Here is a 22,522-nt window from a genome sequence, read left to right as displayed (position 1 = left end):
ATTTCAAATGCCTGTGGGTCAGTGGATTTGTTGTTTGTATTTTTTTAAGTTCACCGTAGACTAAGGGTAACTTCGGACACACAATTGGACAGATATTTTCATGTGGTAATAGTTGCACAATTGTCTAATTCCAGCCCAACCTTTATTTGAAAATCAGGCCCATAATCTCTATTTAACTTTTTGGTTGCATGCAAACACATACATAACACACACAAGGTTAGGGCAAAAGACACTCAAAATGTTGTGATCAATACCCAAGCCCCTGAAATTTTCAAGAAATATTTACATAGTTCTGGAACCTTTCATATTTTTAAGGGAGATCTTTTAACCATGGTTCCACAAAATGTCATTCATCTCTTCGGTTTTCTATTTTTAGCTGGCTGCATAAGAAGTTTTATTCTTCTCTTACTTTCTAGTCAACTGGTGAAAGAGGAGAGTTAAGCTGTGGTTGGGCATTTCTAAAACTCTTCGACTCCAGTGGAATTCCAGTTTCTTCCAAGTAAGTTGGCTATATTTTTTTTAAACTCAGACTTTTGCTTGCATTTTTGATGTAAATTTTTTTGTTGCAGTTAGCAGTAGAGCTGGAATTTCACATGTATTAACTGTATATATAAGGGCATGTGTATTTAATTGTAGAAAAGTTAATCAGATTTGGGATTCTAATATTCAGGTGATCTGGAACTTCTAATCAGCATGTTTTTGTCCTAACTATCCATCCCCCAAAGGCTCAAAATTAAGTATCCAAAAACTAGAATGCAAGTGTATTTTGCAAATCTTTGTTTACAGAATGATTGTTTTTTATTTAGATTACTACACAGATATGAGGTTAAGTGGAAAAAAATTAAAAATCCAATTTATTAAACCCCATTGACAGTTTATATTTTTGCATTTATCTTGGCCTAGACAGTGAAAATCAATTTGGTCACTTTAACTTTTTCATAGATCCATAGTCTATAAGGCCAGAAGGGACAACTGTGATCATCTAGTCCATAGAACTTCCCTGGATTAATTTCTATTGGAACTAGAGAATTTGTTTCAGAAAAATATCCAATCTTGATTTTAAAATGGTCAGTGATGGCAAATTCACACAACCCTTGGTAAGTTGTACCAATGGTTAATTAACCTCACTTAAAATTCTGCACCTTGTTTGCAGTCTGAGTTTGTCTAGCTTCAACTTCCAGCCTTTGGATCTTGTTAAATCTTTGTCTGCTGGACTGAAAAAGACCATTATTAAGTTTTTGTTCCCCATGCAGGTACTTATAAATTGTGATCAAGTCACCCCTTAACATTCTCTTTGTTAAATTGAATAGATTGAGCTCCTATCATTGTGTGTTTTGTTTACAGGTTTATGTCTAATATTCCAAAAGCTTATGCTTCAAGGCTTCAGCCAGCCACCTGTAGGGATCAAGAAGGGATTTTTTCCCCTCTATTCCCCCCAGTGTATTCTGGGATTTTTGGTCTCCTTCATTTGAAGGATCAGAGATGGCCACTGCTGGCGATGGAACACTGGACAGGGTGTATCATGGCTCTGAGGTGGCATCAAGCATTTCTCTGTCTCTCTCTCTCTCTCAGTGCTTGACTGGCTGGTTTTTAGTCACATACTCTGGGGCTAATTGATCACCATAAGTGGGGTCAGTGTAGGGGTCCAGGGCAAGGGCAGTCTGGTTCAGTCACAGCTGAACTGGGGTTCACACATCAAGAAATGTCGTTGGTGAACAGGGGTTGAGGAATCGCTAAAACCGGGTTCCATAAGCAAGTGTTGGAATCAGAGTCAGTCTGGCATCAGAGACTGGATATCAGAGATAGCACCAGCTGGAGTCAGGAGGCAAGAGTCAGAATTGGGCTGGGGTCAGAGACTGGAGATTAGGAGATGAGGTCAGGTTTGGAGTTGCTCCAGGCCAGAAGTCTGTGTGCGTTGCCCAGACAGCTTCCTGGGGCACCCTCCAGGGTTAAATAGTGCGATTGGCCAATCAGAGGTCTGCAGAGTATTGTCGCTCTGGATTCTTTGAGCGGTACTTCCTGTGGCTCCTACTCCCTATGCTCCCTGGCTAGGGCTCTACATGGCCTCCCAGTGGCACTGTGAGAATATTAGCCATCTCAGGCTCTGCAAACGTGGATTCTAGTCTGTGGATCCTTACAGTCAGGAAGAAATTGCCCCCCAGATGAGATTAGCAGTGGCCTTCCTCTGCAGAGTGTTGGTGTGGGTCATATGCCAGGATTATCTAGGTGTATCTAACTTAATCATTTTCGTGCCATTGCGGTGACCTTGGTCCCTCCTATTCTCTGCCTGTGGCACATAATAGTCTAGTCTTCTGTGGGCTGTAATATACTGTGGTCCAATTTCAGTTGTTGGGTTTAGTGTGCGGGTGTTGGGTGGTGGTGGTTAGTGGCCTGTGATATACTGGAGGTCAGATTAAAGGCCTCTGATATAAAGAAGTCCCTTCTGCCCTTAAGCGCTAGGACTCTATAAAGCATTTTCTCCAATCCTTTAATTGTTCTTGTGGCACTTTTCTGAGCCCTCTCCAGTTTATCAAAATCATTCTTGAACTGTGGGCACCAGAACTGGGCACAGGATTCCAGCAGTGGGCACACCAGTGCCAAACGCAGAGGTAAAACAACCTCTCTGCTCCTACTCAAGATTCCCCTGTTTATGTATCTGTAGACAAGCAGACTCATCCCTGCAGTGCCTCCTGCTAGTGACTCCTGGGAATTAGCTCATTCCAGCTCCAGAGCGCCCTTTGCAGGCCGGTGATCCGCCTGTCCTCTGGCCCTCATGTCCCTCCCTGGATCCGGTGCGCTTTTTCCTGGGGTGCTGCCCTTGGCAGTAACCCCTCAGTCTTAGGGTCTCCCCTCCCTGGGGAACCCCCACCCACTATCCCCACAGAATATGGCCACTGCCAGTATCATTTAGCCCCCACACTCTGGGGCAGACCGCAGTATCAGCCTGCTCATCACTGGCAAGGTTGGGTTTGGACCTGCTGCCTTGGCCTACCCCTGGGCTGCCCTCTGCAACCCCCAGTGCCCGTTGGCCTTGTGCTAGGCCACAGCCTGGGGCTTTCCAGGCTGGAGTTCCCCTGCTCCTCTGCCTTTCCCCAGCCCTGCTCCACTCAGGTACCCTGTGTCCAGCTCCCTGCAGCCAGGCCCATCTCCCTCTATAGCTAGAGAGAGACCATCTAAGCTGCTGGCTCCCAGCCTCTTATAGGAGCCAGCTGGGCCTGACTGGGGCATGGCCACAGCTGAACCTACCCTCCCTAATCAGCCCAGGCTTCTTGCCCCAGCCACAGCCCTCTCCTGGGCTGTTTTAAGCTCTTCAGGGCAGGAGCGGGGGACCACCCTGCTACAGTATCCCAGGATGGCATTATCCCTTTTGGCCCCAGCATCGCACCAGGAGCTCATGTTCAGCTGATTATCCACCATGACTCCCAAATCATTTTCAGAATCACTGCTTCTTAGGATGGAGTCCCTCGTCCTGTAACTTATAGGTCCTTAGTGCTTCAAAATGCTGCAGGGTAATATTTGTTTGTTTAAAAACACTGTGGAATTCACTACCACAAGAAAGGACTGACACTGCTCTCACTGTTGGCAGAACTAAATACAAATCAAAACAAGCAGCTTACTCTGCCCATCCAAGGGGACAGAATGAGGGAGATTGTTTTGTTTTAAAAAGTTGTGAGATGTTCCCATCAGTTGATGATGGATGCAGCAGAAAAACCTAAACAGATTAAAAACAACCTCATGAGAAAATTTACCAAAGTTCTTTAAATGGCTGAATTGAACAAGACACAAATAGGCTTAACTTGGGCTATCCATCCCCATAATTCCATGCAATTGCTTCAAGCTTTAGAGGGGAAAACCAAATTAGTCCTAATTGTCTGAGTAATTTGACCATTTGAATAGCGAACCACTCTCTAATGTGCTTTATTTTTTCACCTTGGTTTTAGTATATATGTGCACGATGTTCTAATTTAAGTACTGGAATTATAACCTCACCACACTCCAATGCCATGGCTAGCCCTCCTTACAAAGAGAATAAATTATATCAATTTGAAATGCTAGCAACAAGTGTGCAATCATTAGCAATTTCTAAGAGCAAAATTATTCAGATGGACACACCTCTGGGTTGCATTATCAAAATCTGCACTTTCTGTCCTTCTCTCATATAGGTGCACATTCCTTTCTTCTCCTTCCAAAATGGCATCAATCTTAAAATGATAGGTGAGATGTAGAAGTCATTTTGAGTTGGGGTTTTACTCCAGTATGAACAGTGTTGCCCAACATTCACTGCTATAAACATATGGTTTGTTTCTTCAGTACTTCAATAAAGAAGGCCAGGCAAGACAGAACTGACTAATCAATTTAACACTTTCAGACACTGACATTCTTTTGGTTTTATACTTCGTGGGCTCATCCCAAGAAAGTGCCACATAAGGCATGCCTTTCTCACCACATGTTCTGCTAGTTTGAGTCAAATTAGGCCAAAGGACCTAATAGTGGAATAATTGAATGGAATGGGATTCGAACTGAAACTTGGGGTCATCTATTACGTATTCACTCCATCTGCAGCTTCTGAGATATCACACTTGCTAAATGGATGTGTAAAGTCTAGTAACATACACTGAGCTATTTGAAATATGTCTCAATCTAGCCTGACTCAAATCTAAATAGGTCCAAACCATTTTAAAAAAATCTTGCTAATAGATGTGCACTCTCCTACTGTGCATAATTAATGTTTTAGTGACTAATTGCATTGTTTGCTCTGTCTCCCATAAACGTTATATCTGCTTTGACAAATGGAGTAAAATAGGGTAGAAGATGAAGTGAGCTTTGAAGAATAAAAAAGAAATCTACTGTCTGCTCTGTCAATACTCCTTTTAACAATGAAAAGCATATAGTGCAAGAGAAAAGAGTTTTCTTCTCATTTCTTTTCTCTTACTGTATTGATGATCCTTCCATAAGACTCATGTCCTGCCCTGCTGCTAATACAGCAATGTTAATACAGTGTCTAGAATTTTGAAATGAAATGTTTATCTTCAGGATGAAAACTTTCAAGCTTTGATGGCTAAACTTTGACTCATGAATTAACATTTAGCTGTCTAAATTAAATATGGATTCAGGAGATTGAGTTTAGGCACCAAAGTCAGTGTGGATTTAGGAGCCTAACTTAAGTGATACAAATTTTAAAATTTCTCAAGTAGTAGTAGAAGTATCAAGTAGTAAGTGAGCAGAAATCTTGTGCCTGTTAAGTTACCAAATTTATTGAAGCACGAGAAATGTCAGAAAGTTGGGTCTAGAATCGTCCATTAAAAATGTCACCTTTGAATGATTGAGCAGTGTCAACACATTCAGTTTCACATTATTAAAATATACTTTTATAAATACCTTTGGTTGCTGTTTGAATGAACAAATACAATTGACACAAGATGAAGACTGCAATGTGTGAATATGTGAGTGAGAAGAGACCTTTGTTCAGACTGAAGAAATACAGGTTTTTGGGAATGAAAACATGATGAATTTTTTGTTGTTTCATTTTAAACAACACTTTTGGACTTGCATTTAAGAGAATTATTGCTAGTACTTGTTTTGAAATGTGGCTTATTTGTTACTGTAGAAGAGAATCTTCAGGCTTGCTTCTTGAGTTTCAACTGTTGTGAGTGATAAAGCAAAATCAGCTCCTATTAAAATATGAATAATAAAGCAAAGATTTCTCTTATTTTTAAAGAAAAGAGATTCAGTTTTCATTTTCAGAGAAAAGTGATGCTATTTTATTCATTTCCCTCTGATTATGTTTATTAAAGTATATTACTGTTTATTTACAGGACATATGAGCTGCTTTTGAATGGTGGCACACCCTATGAGAGAGGTGTTGAGGTGGACCCATCAATATCAAGAAGAGGTACAGTTTCACATGTACATTACATAAATGAAATGACACATAACAGTTGGTTACTGTATTTTGCAACCTTGCAAGCTTATAAATCCTCTGAGGTTCTGAGTGGAGCCTGTAACTATGCTTGACATTCAGAGTCCCTTTGGCAAATTGCAGAGAGAGAGAAAAGAGCAAGCATGAGCTCAAAAACAGTTTTATTTTACAAACAATGAGGAAATTGACTTTATTCTAAACTTGTTACTGATCTTCATTCATGCCAATGTATTATCAGCATTATCTATAGTATCTATAATTATGTTCTTCAAATGGAGACAAGCAGGAAGAGACGGGTAATAAAACAAATATGTGGCAAGATGATGATAGATTTTTATTGCCACTTTTTTGTGATAACCCACATTATTCAGACTTGGCTTCAACTTACACCAAAATGTAGTTACCTCAAAGAGATGGCAAACTTTTTTTTTAATAACATATCCTTCCAAATAAGCTCTCCATGCCCTGATTCTCTGAAATAGACCTTAGCAGTGGATGGCACAACCCAGCTTCCATTAAATTATCCTTTAAATAGTACCCCAAATGAAGGGGTGAAGAGAGGTTGTTTGGGTGCTGGCTAGAAGAATTCTTCTGTTTGTGTCTGTGTCAATTTGATGTTAACATTGGCTGATGTCATCATTGTTTAGGTGAGTGTTACTCTTACCTTGTCTTAAGAGTTCCATGATTTTTAATGGCTGAGATTTGTTTGTTTAAATGGATGCGTACAATAGTGTATTGTTTCCTGAATTGCACTTAGCAGCCTTAAATAAGTTACTTGTTATAGAATATGTAGTGTGTGTGTGTATATTCTCCACTGCAGTAAATGAAATCCCACCGTAAGTGGGTTCAAATGATGCACTGTCGATATTTTAACCAGCGGATGCCCCCAGTGTTCCTCCTTGGCTGTGATAAACCCAGTTTGCCAGAGATGCTTGTCGTTGCGGGGCGTGGACCATCTCGGCCAATCCCGACTCCCTCCAAACCAATGACCTGCTCTTATCTTTCTTTGTTCTGTTTCATTTGCCCCTCCCCTCCTCAGCATTGTGTCAAGGGCCGGAACAACAGGCTGAAAGAGCATATGTCTCTACTTTGACTGAAAAATCATACACTAGTGCCAAGCTTCCTTTCATAGATAAGCACTAACTGTGCTATGCCTCTCTCAAGCATAAGATGCACCCGAGGCTACGCATAAAACAAATCAGAAAAAAGTTATTTGGTTCTTGCTGCCTAGATCATGAGGTTATGCAAGTGCACTTAGGAGATGTTGACTTCAGAATGTGCTAATTTTAAATGATTTTATTTCTTGGTTCAGAATCAGAAAGGAAGTTTCCTTTTCATGCTTGAAAAGTGGACTTGGAAACTTAGCTTCACTTTGCCATGTGCACATTTAAATGTGCCTTCTCATTTTATAATATTCAAACATCAAAACTAAAATCAGATGTTTTAAAGCTAATTTCAACTGTTTATGTCTTAAGCAAGCAGTAGTGTTTTCCATCAGATGATAACACTGAAGAAACAGCCTCAACTTCTAGTGAAACTGAGATCATTAAGCACACGATCAAAAGGCATCCTGAAGTAAGTGTTCTATGTGTGTAAAAATAAAGTGAAGATCTGTCCATGATAATTTGTGTCCGTGGATCAATTCTAATTTAATGTATAACTGAAAAAAGTTGATCACCAAGTTTTATCTGTGTTTTTTGTTTTAGAAAGCTCTCTATGTACTTGTATAACCTCAAATTACCATAGTATAAACACATATTCCACAAATGTTAATCAAACCATACAAGTCATGAGTTGGGGAAGTATTGTTGTCAGGCAGATTGAGTGACTTTCCTGAGGTCACAAAGGAAAACTGAAGAACTGGGAACTGAAGCTAGCTCCCGAGTCCTTGTCCACTGCCTTAAGTACAAGAGCATCCTTCCTCTTTATAGGTCCCCTAGTGGAGAGTGCTTACCCCAGAATTGTAATCTCTATAGAAAACAGTGACCATTGAGGCTGTGTATGTTCCCCACAAAGAACTGAATGTGTGGTACAGGGTTATATAATGGTCATTGGAGGAGTCACCTGCTAACGAAAGCAGGACCAAAAAGAACTCACAAGACCACCGCAAAGGATGATTAATTTCCTTAGCAACACTACAAATGTTGATAGTGACTTATCACATATTATTAGCCCACTGTGATTTTTCTCTCAAGACAATATCTTCCTTCCCTAGAACAGGTTCAGTGGAGGAATCTAAAAAATGGGATTGGCATTAATGGAAGAAAGTGGCCAAACTCACTCTCCTATAAAACAGCAGATATGGTGGCTTACTTGGTGGCATCACTATGATATAGAGAACAATTGGCTTAACATTCTGCATTGCCTCTGGAAGTACAGAGTTGGGGTGATCTGTTTGAAGGACTAGAATTCTTTAGCCAAAAAAAAAGGAGTGTGAAACTGGAGGTACTTAAGGATTCAAATTTGATACAAGTCTTTGGGTTTATATCGGGTTGAAGCTAGGGGAGCCAAGGCTATTTACACCAACTGAAGATCTGGCCCAGACTTTGGAAGTCAAGAGAATATATTTTGGTGCTTTGGGGAAGGTCAGCATGTGACGTGTGTGAATTAAATATAGGCACATGGTTACTATTTCAAGATTCGTACGTAATTTATACTTTGTATTGGAGAGTAAGCTTCTTTAAGAGTGCGATCTGAATTTAGACTGGCAATACTGCAGCAGTTGCTATGTACACTGATTTGGCAATTATGGCTTGATCCTCCCACTTTGTAATCAATGGGTGTTTTGCCATGGACTTCATCAGAAGAAGAATCAGACCCTTTAAAGAACAATTTATTCTCTCCAAAGTGTCTCCTGTGTAGAGTTTAAATAAATTGCTGCCTGGGGAAAATCTGAAATTAGATGTGCATTTTAATTACTGTTCTTCCATTTACACAATCAAATTCACAATACTTTTGACTAGCTCTCAATTTTTTCCTTCTTTAAACAGTCGGAGTCATTTATTGGTGGCACCGAACTGCTTCTCACAGTGTATGCATAAAGCACATGATCATAGTGATGACTTTGTGAACCTGTAACTTCATATAATATATGTTTGTTCATATACATTGATATGGCTGTAATATGTTTTCCACCTTATGGGAATGCATTGCATGAGTTGTTTTGGAAACAAATCTATAACTTTTTATTTCTCTTTCTAACAGTCTGCTACCAGAAACATTAATTGGCAGTATGTGCTACATTCATCTCTTGATATTTTATCAACAAATTCTCAGTGATGTGCTGCTAAAGGACAGAATAAGCATGCAAAGTGCTGGTAAGAATTGTTCTGGTGAAAAAGAGTCAGATGGGAAAAGGTAGTGTTGGTATTCTTGGCTTCTGGTCACTTTTTCAGGAAGAGAATATTTCCAGAATTACTAGAAGTTAGGCCTAGCAGAATATAGTACAATACATGCACCCAAGTTTGTATAGATTTTACTTTTCTAAAAAGTTTAAAGATTTGCACAATATAATAGATCTCAGCCAATTAGGATGGCAGTGTGTTGTTTTTGTAATGTAATCATTTGTCATTAATTCCAGTTTAAGAAAGATCTGGGGCCCAGTGTGTTAACTGCCTTATATTTCTTGCCATCTTATGCAGTTTTACCTACATGTTCCAATTTTCAGAAGTATGAATGAAAATAGCACACCATATCTAGAGTGTATAGACGTTCTATAACCATTCAGTCTGGAGGAACTTCATTTGCAGTTTCCAGTGGAAGCTGAATGAAACCTCTTCTCCCTCAGCCATTTTTAGAGTCTCTTGTTTCTACTCAAGAGTCTTTTTTAAAAAAGTTTATTAAGTATTTATTTGTATTTCAGGCTAGTAATATTTTAACTTACATCAAGTGAGTTGTCATATTTGACTAAAGTTCTCACAGTGGAATGCAAACATAGCAAGCATAGTTTTGTTTTCAGTGAAGCGTAAAAGTCTACGATAAAAATTATTTTGAAAAAGAAGTATTTGGTGAATAAGGGCCACAAGTGTTGCCAGACATTCACTGAGGAGTTAGGAATTCCTCATCTCTCAGAATCACAATGTTGCATTCCATGTGTTTCCACGTTATCTCTGAATTCTGCTACGATGCTTTAACAATGTTGAGCATGCATGTTTGCAGTGTACAGTGTGATAGTGAATGTCCCTAAAGGACATTTTATAAGGTGCCACAGGACTCTTTGCTGCTGTCCCTGAAGGAGGGCTTTTTTTCACTCTTGAAAGTGTTTACAAGTGCCTTTAACTGCCAGGATCCAAACCAAACTTGTTCATTTTTTATATGTATATTCTCATGGTATCTGCAAGCGAATGGGAGACTGGTTCTATCATTATGGTTAATAATTCTTCTCACATTCCCCTAATCATGAGGGTAGGCAGGAGAGGAGAAGGGGAGCTCTTAAAACCTGTGTCTGACAGCAGAAAGAATTAAATCAATTAGTCTTAATAGATACAGGTTTAGACATATTCCTTTCAGTAAAAGTATAACAATTTTACTGTGTTCTCTAATTGTGACTGTTTAAAAAGCCACAATATAATACATCACGAGTTTTAACCATGGTGTAGTAGGTTGATATTTGTTCATACTTTAGAATGAGGCTATCTGAAGATTTCTTGGTCTTTCTTCTCTATCTTCCCCCCAAGACTTTCTAAATAATGTACAGTCTACTGCCAGGGTAAGGACTTCTGTAGTGCTCGTACCAATAAAATTAAGCCAACATTTCTAATTCATATTTAGATACCCAAATACGTTTAATTTTCAAAGGTGGTCAAAGTCATAATTCCCATCATGGCTTCCAGAGAGGTAATCTGCATTGTGGATACTCAGCACATCTGAAAATAAGACTCTTTCTTTAATTTTTAGCATATATAACCTCTTATTATTATTACATTAAATTAGACTCTGAAGATAAACTCATTTAGTAGATTACTGGATTTTTAAGGCCAAAAGGGACCATTGTGATCATTGAATATGACCTCCTACTTAACAGCCCAGAGAATCTCACACAGTGATTCCTGCAATAATTTATAACTTCAGTTTGAGCTATAGCATGCCTTTTGGAAAGACAGTCTCTTGATTTAGAGACTCCAAGTGATGGAGAATCCTCCGCATCCTTAATAAGTTGTTCCAGTGGTCAATTGCCCTTACTGTTAAGTTTCTGCCTTATTCTTCTTCAAGTGATTGCACATGTCGATTCCACTGTAGGTGTGTGTGTGCCTTGTGCACAGTTCTCAGAGAACTTTTTCCCTCAATAGTACCTGTTTGGGTGGGTTAAACACCTCTGTCGCCATGTGCCACCGTGTGCTGATATGAGAGGGCAGAGCCACCCCTCAGTTCTTTCTTTCGCCAGTGACTGTAAGAGTGGGTCCACTCTTGCTTTCACAGCTTTCTCTCTCTCACGCTTTGTTCATAGTGTGTTTCTTGTTGGATGCTTAGGAGTGAGTTTATGTAGTATACAGTTAGTGGTAGTGGTAGGCTTTTCGCTGCTAGGTCCATTTTGGACCAGATTTGGTTTTCAGGACCAAAGCCGTGCCTTGCTCCCCGGGGTTCAGGTCCTGCTGGTTCTGTGCCAGACTGATGCCGGTCAGTAATCTACACCCCAGCTGCCTAAAGTTTTTTGGGGAGGCCCACGTCTGTCACAGGTGTTACGTTTGTAGAGGGTATAAGCTGTGCTCAAAAAAAAAAAATACAGCACTTCGCCCTCCATTGGAGCTGTCATGTTCAGAGCATTCTCTGAGAGGGGCATCAGTGCCTAATACGCCTCTCGAGATGTTTTCAGCTCCACGTTCAGTGTCTCTGGTACCAAAGGAGAGACACAGAGCTGCCAAAGACATGGTACCTCACTCAGCAAGACTTTTGGTACCAAGGCCCAAAAAAGCAAGGCCTCTCCAAGGGACTCTGAGGGAAAGCATTCCCCAGAGTGCTCCTCTCCTGCAAACGGGGATTAGTTGACTCTGGGACCTGTGTCAGGTCCATCAAAGCCAACCCCTGACATTTCTATTAATCAAACCCAGGATCCAGTTCCAGTTCTGACGACACTGGAAGCCTATGCTGCCGCCTTGGTACCGGTGTCCCTAGTAATGCAAGAAGGGTTTCAGTTGGTATCAGCAACTGAAATCTTTGCACCAGCCCCGCAGGAACATGAGGTACCAATGCTGCTTCCAGTGCCTAGAAGGCTGGTATTTTCCAGGGGCAAGCCACTGTTAATATCCCTGGTAGTGCCATCTCCAGCTTTGACTTACCTGTCTCCTGTCCACACGAGTTCAGCTCCACCATTGTTAGGGCACTCAGTCATCATCATCAGATTCTGAAGTGGGATCTTTTGTGTCCCATACCAGACAGGAAGCTTATTCTCCGTCTGAGCAGTGGGGTCCATGGCTGTCTTAACAGTCTCAATAAGGGGCAGTGGCCAGCACAGCTGTGGGGCCCACCACCACCATATCCGTGGCTGTTCTGGATGCCTTGAAGTGTCTCTCCCCCTGCTAGGACCTATCCTCATCCATGTGAGCTGGCTTCTTCGAGGCTGCACAGAGATCATCAGCACTGCACACAACATTCCCCAATGCCCAGTATCAAGCCACTGGAAGTTGCTCAGACAGCTCCTCCTCCAGCAGAAGCAGATCAGCCATTGCCTCAGCATCCAGATGCGTCTTCATCCTCATCAACAGGTGAGGCTGTAGGGATGGTGAGCAGTTCTCCCCTGCCAGAGCATTACAGGGCTCACCAAGAACTGCTTTATGCAGTGTAGTTGTAGCTGTGTTGGTCCCAGGATGTGAGAGAGAGAAGATGGGTAAGGTAATATCTTTCATGAAATGTGTGGTGCCGGTAGCTGTATATCGAAGAAGATTAGGAATCCATTTCTTTCCCTACCTGGACATTGACTAGTAAGGGGCAGGTCTGAATCTCAAGTTCTGTCCAACATGGCCATCATTCAGTCGATCTTCAATGCGCTGGAGGTATTACTCAGGACAAATCATTTCTAGAACCTGTGCAAAGAATAGAGTTTATCAGAACACTTCCGGATGCTACGTAAGCCAGAACATTTGTGCTCCATAAAGGTTCCAAATTCTCCAAGACCTATTATTGCATCGAAAAGTGCATCTCATTACCACAATGCACACTTGCCTCAGACTTCTGGGGTACATTGCAGCATGTGTATATGTGGTACAGCATGCCAGCCTTTACCTCAGGAGGCCTCAGGGATGGCTAGCGTGGGGGACAGGCCCTCAGAATGTTAGTGTGGGAACTCCCTTTGTTTTTCTGCAGCTGGTGCTCCCACTGATTACAGATGCCTCATCCCTGGCTTGCGTGGCACATATTGGAGCCCTACAAACCAAAGGGCTCTGGTTCTCACAGGAGCCAAGGGCTCATAAAAACCTTGGGAACTAGGTGCTATCTGTCTAGCCTGTTCAGCCTTCCGCCCAAATATTCTGGGGGAAAACGTGCTAGTGTTAATGGACAATACAGCAACTATGTTTTATGTAAACAGACAGGGAGTGGTGCGTTCGTCCCAATGGTACCAGGGGGCAGTTCTACTCTGGGAGATCTGCATAACCAGTTCCATTACCTCAAAGTGATTTACCACCTGAGAGAGTAGAACACACTGGCAGATCACCTAGGCAGATCTTTCTCCTCTCACCACAAGTGGGTGGTGCATCCAGACATGGCCAGGTCCATCTTCTAGCTGCAGGAGTTCCCCAAGTGGACCTGTTTACAACAAAGACCAACAGAAAATGCCATCGGTTCTGCTCGCAAGGGGGTCACAGCCCTGTATCTTTGATAGACACTTTCCTGCTGTCATGGAGAAACTCCCTGCTGTATGCTTGTCCTCCAAAACCATTACTGTCCGGAGTTCTATTCAAGGCCAGGTAGGATCATGCTTACCTCATTCTAATAGCACTAGCATGGCTCTGCCAGCGTTGGTTTTTGACCCAGTGAGCATTGTTGGTGAGGCCTCTTTCACCTCTCTCATTAGATTCAGGTGTGATTTCACAGGACCACAGCTGCTTTCTCCATCCCAAACAACAGGTCCTCCATTTCATGGCATGGATGCTTCATGGCTAACACCACTAGAAGTGACTTGCTCAAAACACATTCAAGAGGTGCTTCTGAAGAGCAGAAAGCCTTTAACTCGGTGTACTTACTCAGCCAAATGGAAACTGTCTGGTCTCAGCAAAGACGTCTCTCTCCAAGGCAGACTTCCATTAACTACATTGTGGATTATCCGTTGCACCAAAACCATCAAGGCCTATCAGTTAGTTCCATTAAAGTACATTTGGCAGCTATTTCAGCATTCCATTCTCCACTGGATAATAGATAGTTATGGGGGTGGAAAAAAACAATCAGTTTTCTAAAAGAGCTGCATGGATTATACCCTCTGGTTCTACAACCTGTTCTGCCAACCTCACGGTAACAAAGTTAATGCGGCCTCCCTTTGACGCTCTTGTGACATACTCCCTACTCCACCTCTCCACGAAAGTGGTGTTTCTGCTTCCAGTAACCTCACAAGAGGAGTAGGCAAACTGAGAGTCTTGGTCTCAGGACCTTCGTACCTGGTTGCCCATAAGAACAGAGTTTATCTATGCCCTCACCTGAAATTCTTGACAACCGTGGTTTCCAATTTCCACATGAACCAGGAAATTTATTTGCCAATGTTATTCCACAACCCTCATATGCACACAGATGAGCAAAGGCTTCATTCGTTGGATATGAGAAGAGCACTGGCTTTCTACTGGGACCACTCTGGACCATTTTGGTCCTGAGTTGTTTGTTGCAATTGCGGACAGGGCGAACGGCAAATCGGTTTCCACTCCGAAGATTTCCTGCTGGATTTCCTTTTGCATTCGGTTGTGCTGCCAGTCAGCTAATTTGAGTATTGGCTCATTTGATTAGAGCACAGGCAGTGTCAACGGCCCTCCTAGCGCAAATTCCTGTTTCTGACATTTGTCAGACGGCAACCTGATCATCAGTTCATGCTTTTGCTGCTTGTTATGCCATTTCCCATTAGTCCGGGAATGATGCAAGTTTTGGACATACTGTTCTGCAGTCACTGGCAAGGTAGACTCCGAGCCCCCCTCCATGTTATTCTGCATTGGCACACTGTGGCAGAGGGCGCTCAAGCCATCCTGACTGAGGGAAAATGTTCTCCGATAACTGTGCATGAGGCACGCACGCACCTACAGTGGAATGGACATGTGCAACACAAGTGGAAGAACAACAGTTACGGAAAGGTAAGTAACTATTTATTTTTCTAGTCTAAATTTTTCTAGGTTCCGCTTCCAGGCAATGGATCTCATTATACCTTTTTCTGTGTAGGAGAAACAAAGCAAGATGGATGTTGTTCAGAGTTATGTAAAAGTTATTTGTATATTTTTTTAAAATAACAAATACTCCTGAATTAGGCAGTTTAAAATGCCTATTAAACTATATAAAAAGTATTCAATGTTGTTTCATTTTCCTGATACATTTTGATAATGATAAATTACTAATATTTTCTAAACCTTGAATATTTCACCTTTAAAATGTGGATACAATAGAACAGTACAATAGTTTACATTGTGTTTGGAGGTATTCAAAATCATGAGAAAATGCAATGATATTTTATTAACGCTGAAATTCTGAGTCATTTTTAGTGCTGATGTAATTGTAATCTTATTTAAAATCTCATTAATCATAACAGAGATAGTTGTTTTCCATTTCAGATTTCATCAGTAATCCTATTTTAGCAACTTTCCCCAAACTCATGGAGCAACCTGACCTTATGGATGCACTTAGGGTATGTGATACATCGTATATTGATATGACACTTCTAAGCTTTTAAGGTATTGCACGTGATTTGGTGTGGATTTTTTGTTGTCTTGTCGGTGGTAAATGGAAAAAGCAAATGACAGAGAAACTACAGTTCTTTCAAGCTTGTGCAGATTCGATGAGCCTGCATTCCTCTTGTACTTGATTGCCTTCCTTAATTATGATGTAAATGAGTAAATGTGATAGAAGCAAAGCATAAAGATGTATAAATATTACTTTAAAATTTCCCCATAGTGTCTGGAGACAGATTCTTTTGGGAGGGGGACAGGAGTGAATTATTTACAAGGAAAGAACTGAACAAATTAATTGAAATAGTACAGTTTAAAAACAGACATTTAATTTTACTAACATCTTTCATTTTTTTCATACTTACTACTTTTCACAATTGTTAACTGATTAAATTCAACCAGTACTAAAAAAGTGTTCTTCTGTCAGAGAAATGGACAAGCTCACCAAGTAAAATGTAGATTTTTGTGGCATCAGAAAGTTTTTGGCATTCCAATGTTATCTGCAAATGTAGGGTTTCAGTAAAAAATATTAAACCTGTGTAGTTGTAAACCAATGCACTGCTTTCTTCCTGAGCCTGCAGACACGCTGTAGTAGTACCTCTGAGGTGTGAACTGCCCTGATCATCTCGAAGTGCTATTAAGCAAATTGACTGCTAATCATCTTAGCAGAAACATTTCCTGTTCAGGCACATAGTTGATGTTCCTCAAAAATAATGTTTCTTTAAATAAATTCAATTATTTGCAAATTTTTAATTGTCACAATTTAAATTAAAAAAATATATATTTTTAGCCTTCAGTTTTTCTCCTTGTCTACACTCACCTCAGTCTAACTTAAGGAACCAAAGTTAAATGTTATAACACTGTTTGGACATCCAAACTGTGTTAGAATTGTTTTCTAAAAAATGATTTACCTGAGATCATTTTTAATGGGGTTCTAACTAGTTAGGGGCAACTTTGGCGGGTTTCTATACAATTTGGTCCTGCAGTCATTCGTTTAACTAACGTTAATACACTTTTTGATTCCTTAAACATAAGGATGGCCGAGTACAGATGTGAACTAAACAAAAAATAAACTCTTACAAAATTCCCCATTGAAACTCCCTAGATCTTGGCAAAAATTCCCCCAATGAAATCTCATTGATTTTGGAGACAGACTGAGCTGACTTCACCAGAACTCCCTGCAGATTACCAGTGCTCCTGGAAATGACCATAATTATGCACGCTCTTGAGAAAAGGGACAGGAAAACCATCTCTATTTATTCCTTGAATCTTTTTTGTCCTCTTTGGATTCATGATATTTCCCAGATGATGAGAAGAATACTACAGTATTGAGTTTGTGGGGGCGGGGTTCCACTCTCTGGTCTCCCAGAGGTATTTAAAAGTTCCAGGAAAAACTTTTCTCCTCCCCTTGGTCTCTCTCTCTCTACTATCATTTCCCTCTCATACTTCCAGTCCAAGTCCTGTCCTGTTAAACATGCTTGTTCTGGAGAATGTATGGCAGTGACTAGAAAGATAGGTGGAGGGAGGACAGATCCCAGATTTGTGCCAGAAAGCTCTGCATCCTGCTTTGTGGCCTCATCTGCTCTTTGATGTCTGAGGACAATACTCCAGGTATCAACTGGATTGAATCAAGTCAAAGAAATGTCTTTTGTGGCTCAAAAAATGTCCTTATATGCATCTTCACGGCTTTCCAAACTCAGTCTGATGTCAAGTTCTGCGTTTTATTTTAGAGCGCTTGGGCAGAAAAGGAAAGCACATTAAAGCGATCAGAAAAGGTAATAACAGATTTTCTCTGTGAGACATTAAATCTAATCCAAGCCTGCTATCGGTGCTGTAACTAGCTGGAATCATTTCTGTCATTACAATTTTTGTAGTACTTACTTCTAAATCGACTCCTGTCCTTAACAGAAATGGGTTGAGAAGAAGTAAGTACTATAAATGCAGTTCTTCCCATCTTTTTTCATCCATACTTGTAGTATAGTATCAAGCCAACAAAGAAGGGATCTGATGTTAGCTTGTAATTATAGCCAACTTGCCTCAGTGTTAATATAGGATCATCATGGGTTGCTTTGCAACACTCATAGTCCGTAAATGTAAATGCCCCTCGTGGTTTTTGGTCAGTGTAGTGTGACGGACTATTTTATTTTATAAACAAATAGCACTAAGCATGCATGTTTTATTGGCTGTAGGCCACATGCTTTTAAAGTTCAATTGCTAAGAATAAAAAAGTACCCTTTGTAGTTTTGTTGGGACCTGAACCAAAGGCCATTGACATCAATGGGAGATTTGGATCAGGTCCTTGACATACTGTATAAAGATTACATCAGTTTTTCTCATAATAAATTAGCTTCCCTCCAGCAAAACCAGTGAAGACAAGACTGGAGATCCCTGGCATTTCTAATATAAAAACACAAACGGGGAAAAAAAAATTTTTGGAAGAAAGAAAACGGACACTGACTCTATATGGTAGATCTTAAAGGACATGCACAGTTTTTCCCTTTACACTTAACAGTTTCATGTTATTTCTTTTTTTCAGTTGGGCTTCTTTGTGAAAGGAGCTTATTTGTATCAAGGCAGTTTTATCAGGAGTGTCATGAAATAGAGTTGGTACTTGTTGGCATACCTGGATTTTAGTACATTGAAATATAATGCAAGAAAAGTTAAGGTTAAACATTTTAAAATACACCAGATTAGGCACACTAAACATCAATGTACATGTTAACAACACTGCTGACATTTACATGAGACAGTAAATTTTTGAAGCATCATGGGTTTGTCAACACAGAGTGTCTAAAGATGTTCCTGAGAACGGAATAACAGTCAGCAGAAATACTATATCTTCTCATTTTAGTTTTGTACATATAACTCGCTAGAAATGCTTTCAAACCGCACAGGCTTGTGCAGGGACCTTTCTGAACAACTTCATTTTCTTATTTTTAGAGAGACCGAGAATTTCTGAAGTCTGTGTTTTTCCTGGTGTACCATGACTGTGTCTTCCCTCTTCTCCAGTCAACTTTCCTCCCGGAGCACAAGTGGGCAGACGAAGAGTCTGAAGCCTCACGCTGGAAAGTGATTGCTGACTTCCTGAAGCGGAACCAAGAAAAAGACAGTGCACTCTACTCTCTGCTCTCCTCAGAAAGTGTTCACAAAGCTTTTGATATTTCAGAGATCGCATATGACTTCCTAGGACAAGCGAGGAAGAGCAGTGCCTCAGTTTGAGTGGACTTTAAGGCACTTACACTGTCACATGTACAAGCCTAAATTAGAAACATAACTAATCGTCTGACCAAAATGAGACAGGATTATATTACCACCTGGGCTGGGTTTATTGTTTGTCCAAAGCATATTTTTCAAGCAAATTGTATTGTACATCACAGTATTTGCACGTCATAAACTTTTTTTTACACAGCATATACTAATGGTTTATAACAAATATTTTATTTCCTTATCTGCATGATTTTACAAAAAAGCTTTGTTTTCATTTTTAAATTAATACCGTTATCAGTGAAATCCATTGCTCCTCCTGTTTTGCATAGCTGAGTGTTATGAAGCAAAAGTAAGCCATTATCCTCCTTCAAAAACCCTCCTTCAAACTCTCCTTTGTCTTGATGCCTACAAAAACCAGCTAGGCTGCTGGTGTGCTGAGACTACAACCTGTCATGCTGAGACCAATATTGCCTCATTGTTTCCTTGTACTCCCGTATGGGTTTGTCTGTATCTATCTTTTCTCTTGACTTATATTTAGATGGTCCCTGCCTCAAAGAGCTGACAATCTTTTTGTTCTCTGCCTAGCAACCTGGGGTCTTGGTCTATGACTGGAGCTCCTAGGCACTGCAATAATATGAATAATAAGAACATAATGGCCATACTGGGTCAGACCAAAGGTCCATCTAGGCCAAGTATCCTCTTTTCTGACAGTGGCCAATGCCAAGTGCTTCAGAGGGAACGAACAGAACATGTAATTGTCAAGTGATCCATTCTCTGTCGCTCATTCGCAGCTTCTGGCAAACAGAGGCTAGGGACACTTCAGAGCATAGTTTTGCATCTCTCCCCATCCTGGCTAATAGCCATTGATGGATCTATCCGCCGTGAATTTATCTAGCTCTTTTTTGACCCCTGTTATAGTCTTGGCCTTCACAACATCCTCTGGCAAGGAGTTCCACAGGTTGACTGTGCGTTGTGTGAAGAAATAATTCCTTTTGCTTGTTTTAAACCTGCTGCCTATTAAGTTCATTTGGTGACCCCTAGTTCTTGTGTTATAAGAAGGAGTAATAACAGTTCCTTATTTACTTTCTCCGCACCAGTCATGATTTTATAGACCTCTGTCATATCCTCCTTCGTCTCTTTTCCAAGCTGAAAAGTCCCAGTTTTATTAATCTCTCCTTATATGGAAGCTGTTCCATACCCCTAGCCATTTTTGTTGCTCTTTTCTGAGCCTTTTACAGTCCAATATGTCTTTTTTTTTAGATGGGGCAACCACATCTGCACACAGTATCCAAGATGTGGGCGTACCATGGATTTATATAGAGGCAATATGATATTTTCTGTCTTATTATCTATCCCTTTCCTAATGATTCCCAACATTCTGTTCGCTTTTTTGGCTGCCACTGCACATTGAGTGGGTGTTTTCTGAGAACTAGCCACAATGCCTCCAAGATCTCTTTCTTGAGTGATCATAGCTCATATAGACCCCATCATTTTGTATGTATAATTGGGATTATGTTTTCCGATGTGCATTACTTTGCATTTATCAACATTCAGTTTCATCTGCCATTTTGTTGTCTAGTCACTCACTTTTGTGAGATTCCTTTGTAACTCTTCACAGGCAGCTTTATACTTAACTATCTTGAGTAATTTTGTATCTGCAAATTTTGCCACCTCACTTTTTACCCCTTTTTCCAGATCATTTATGAAAATGTGGAATAGGACTGGTCCCACTACAGACCTCTGGGGAACACCACTATTTACCTCTCTCCATTCTGAAAACTGGCCATTTATTCCTACCCTTTGTTTCCTATCTTTTAACCAGTTTCTGATCCAGAAGGACCTTCCCTCTTATCCCATAACAAATAATACTGATGAAGCATTGACTGTAAAGTTGAGCCAACTATTTAGATGTAACAATATTTTCTATAGTTCATTTAGAATGGCTGTGTTCACTTCTTAGTTTCAGTTTTAATATGTGCCTCTACTTAATGAGAAAAATGCAGGAATCTAGACACGATGCCCAAGTGGCCAGGTAAATTAGAATGCAGAGAAAACAGCAATAAGATACTTTTCTTAGGGAACTAGTTTAGCAAGGTCAATCAGGCTAAGAAATAAGTGTTCCTCATGCATTCCCAGGTAATGAGCAGCAGGATCCTACTGTACTTTAGAACACTCAGAAAAGGTGTGTTGGTTTTATTGCTGAGCAAGAGCTCAACAAGATAAATAAACCCTCTGTACTCTTACAACATTAAACAGATACTTGTCTTTTGGGGTTTGGTGTCAAGTAATCACCTACTTATTTCTATTGTAACCATCGCAATCAAAAACTTTTAATCTTCTATTAAACTCCTGGAAAATAGAGGAAAAGCCTAGATTTGCATTAGAAACTTTAAAAGTTGAATAAACACTTTTTCTCCTATTTCTTTTCCCTTTAGCTGGATAGAGCCTTTTACTGGAAAAGCTCCTTGCTTAACTGTGTGATCTTTTCCCAACAAATACATTTACCACCATCTAACAGTTATTGGTATTGTCTAGAGTTGTTCTGAGTCTAGTCCTGCATTTGGTCATTAGGGGCCTATGTAGTACATGGCACCAGGCAGTCTCTCTGCTCTCCCTGCTGGCACAAGGCCTGTCTGGAGTGCCCAGGAAACAGGTGGGGGCAGCCAGCAGGGCAGGGAGCCTGGGGGCAGGGCCTGAATGCAGTTTGGAGGAGATTGGAAAGGGGGCACGTAATGGGGCAGGCTGCCCCTGGCACTCCACAATCTTCCCCCCCAACAAAACTCTTTTTCAAAATACAGAAACAGGACACCTGCCCCATCCATGCCTCCGCCCCTGTCCCTCCTCTTCGCCCTGAGGCCCTGCCCTCTGGCCAGGCTGGAAGCCAGAGCTGGGCAGTGGTAAGAGCTGCCCAGGGAGCCTGGGCCATTGTGGGGAGCTCCAGATCCTCCACCTGCCTTAGGGGGTGCATCTTGGGGGGTGGGGACATAGGCTAGGGGCTGCTCTTTAGCACCCTGGTCCACTGCCCCTACTATTCTGTCCACGGCTCAGCAAGACTTTTCCCCGCAATTGCATCTCTGAGCTGCTGGGTGCCAGGTTGGTTATCAGAACTGATTGCAGGGAGCCTCGCTCTCCTGTTCTTAATGCTCCCCCTGCTGGGCCCAGCAAGGCAGAGGAGGGAAGCTGCCTGTTTAGACTGCACAGGGGACAAGAGACAGTCCTGGGAGAGGAGTGGCGGAGTAGATTGGAACAAGGAGACGGGGGGGGGGTAGGGGGAGGCTGGCAGGGGAGTAAAAGATGGAAGTTAGGGCTGGGATTTGGGTAGGGGGAGGCTGAGACTGAGAAAGGAGCCAGTGGAGGGGAGTTGGGATTGGCTGGGCAAGGAGACGGGCTGGGAACTAGTCAAAGGGGAGACAGATCTGATGAGAAGCTGGGCTGTGGGGGGAGAACTAGGGCAGGCTGGGCAAAGAGATTGGGATTGAGAGCCAGTGGGGGATGGGAAACATGGACCAGGGGGCTTGAGTAGAAGCCAAGGGGGGGAGGGGATGGA

The 22,522-nt window shown here is 41.3% G+C and overlaps 1 protein-coding gene across 1 annotated transcript in view; it reads left to right on the top strand.

The window, feature by feature from the left end:
- The window catches only part of NPHP1 (nephrocystin 1), a 37,712-nt gene extending 18,531 nt beyond the window's left edge, over window positions 1–19,181 (top strand). The window contains exons 15-21 of the mRNA XM_030558130.1: window positions 417–499; window positions 5,817–5,893; window positions 7,396–7,495; window positions 9,125–9,237; window positions 15,655–15,728; window positions 17,499–17,543; window positions 18,709–19,181. Coding sequence (XP_030413990.1) covers window positions 417–499; window positions 5,817–5,893; window positions 7,396–7,495; window positions 9,125–9,237; window positions 15,655–15,728; window positions 17,499–17,543; window positions 18,709–18,987 — 771 coding nt within the window. The 3' untranslated portion in view covers window positions 18,988–19,181. The remainder of the gene's footprint in view (window positions 1–416; window positions 500–5,816; window positions 5,894–7,395; window positions 7,496–9,124; window positions 9,238–15,654; window positions 15,729–17,498; window positions 17,544–18,708) is intronic.
- The last annotated feature ends 3,341 nt before the right edge of the window (window positions 19,182–22,522 follow it).

Source organism: Gopherus evgoodei, chromosome 3 (assembly GCF_007399415.2).
Source record: "Gopherus evgoodei ecotype Sinaloan lineage chromosome 3, rGopEvg1_v1.p, whole genome shotgun sequence".
Classification (NCBI taxonomy): Eukaryota; Metazoa; Chordata; order Testudines; family Testudinidae; genus Gopherus; species Gopherus evgoodei.
This window is presented reverse-complemented; position numbering and strand designations above follow the sequence as displayed.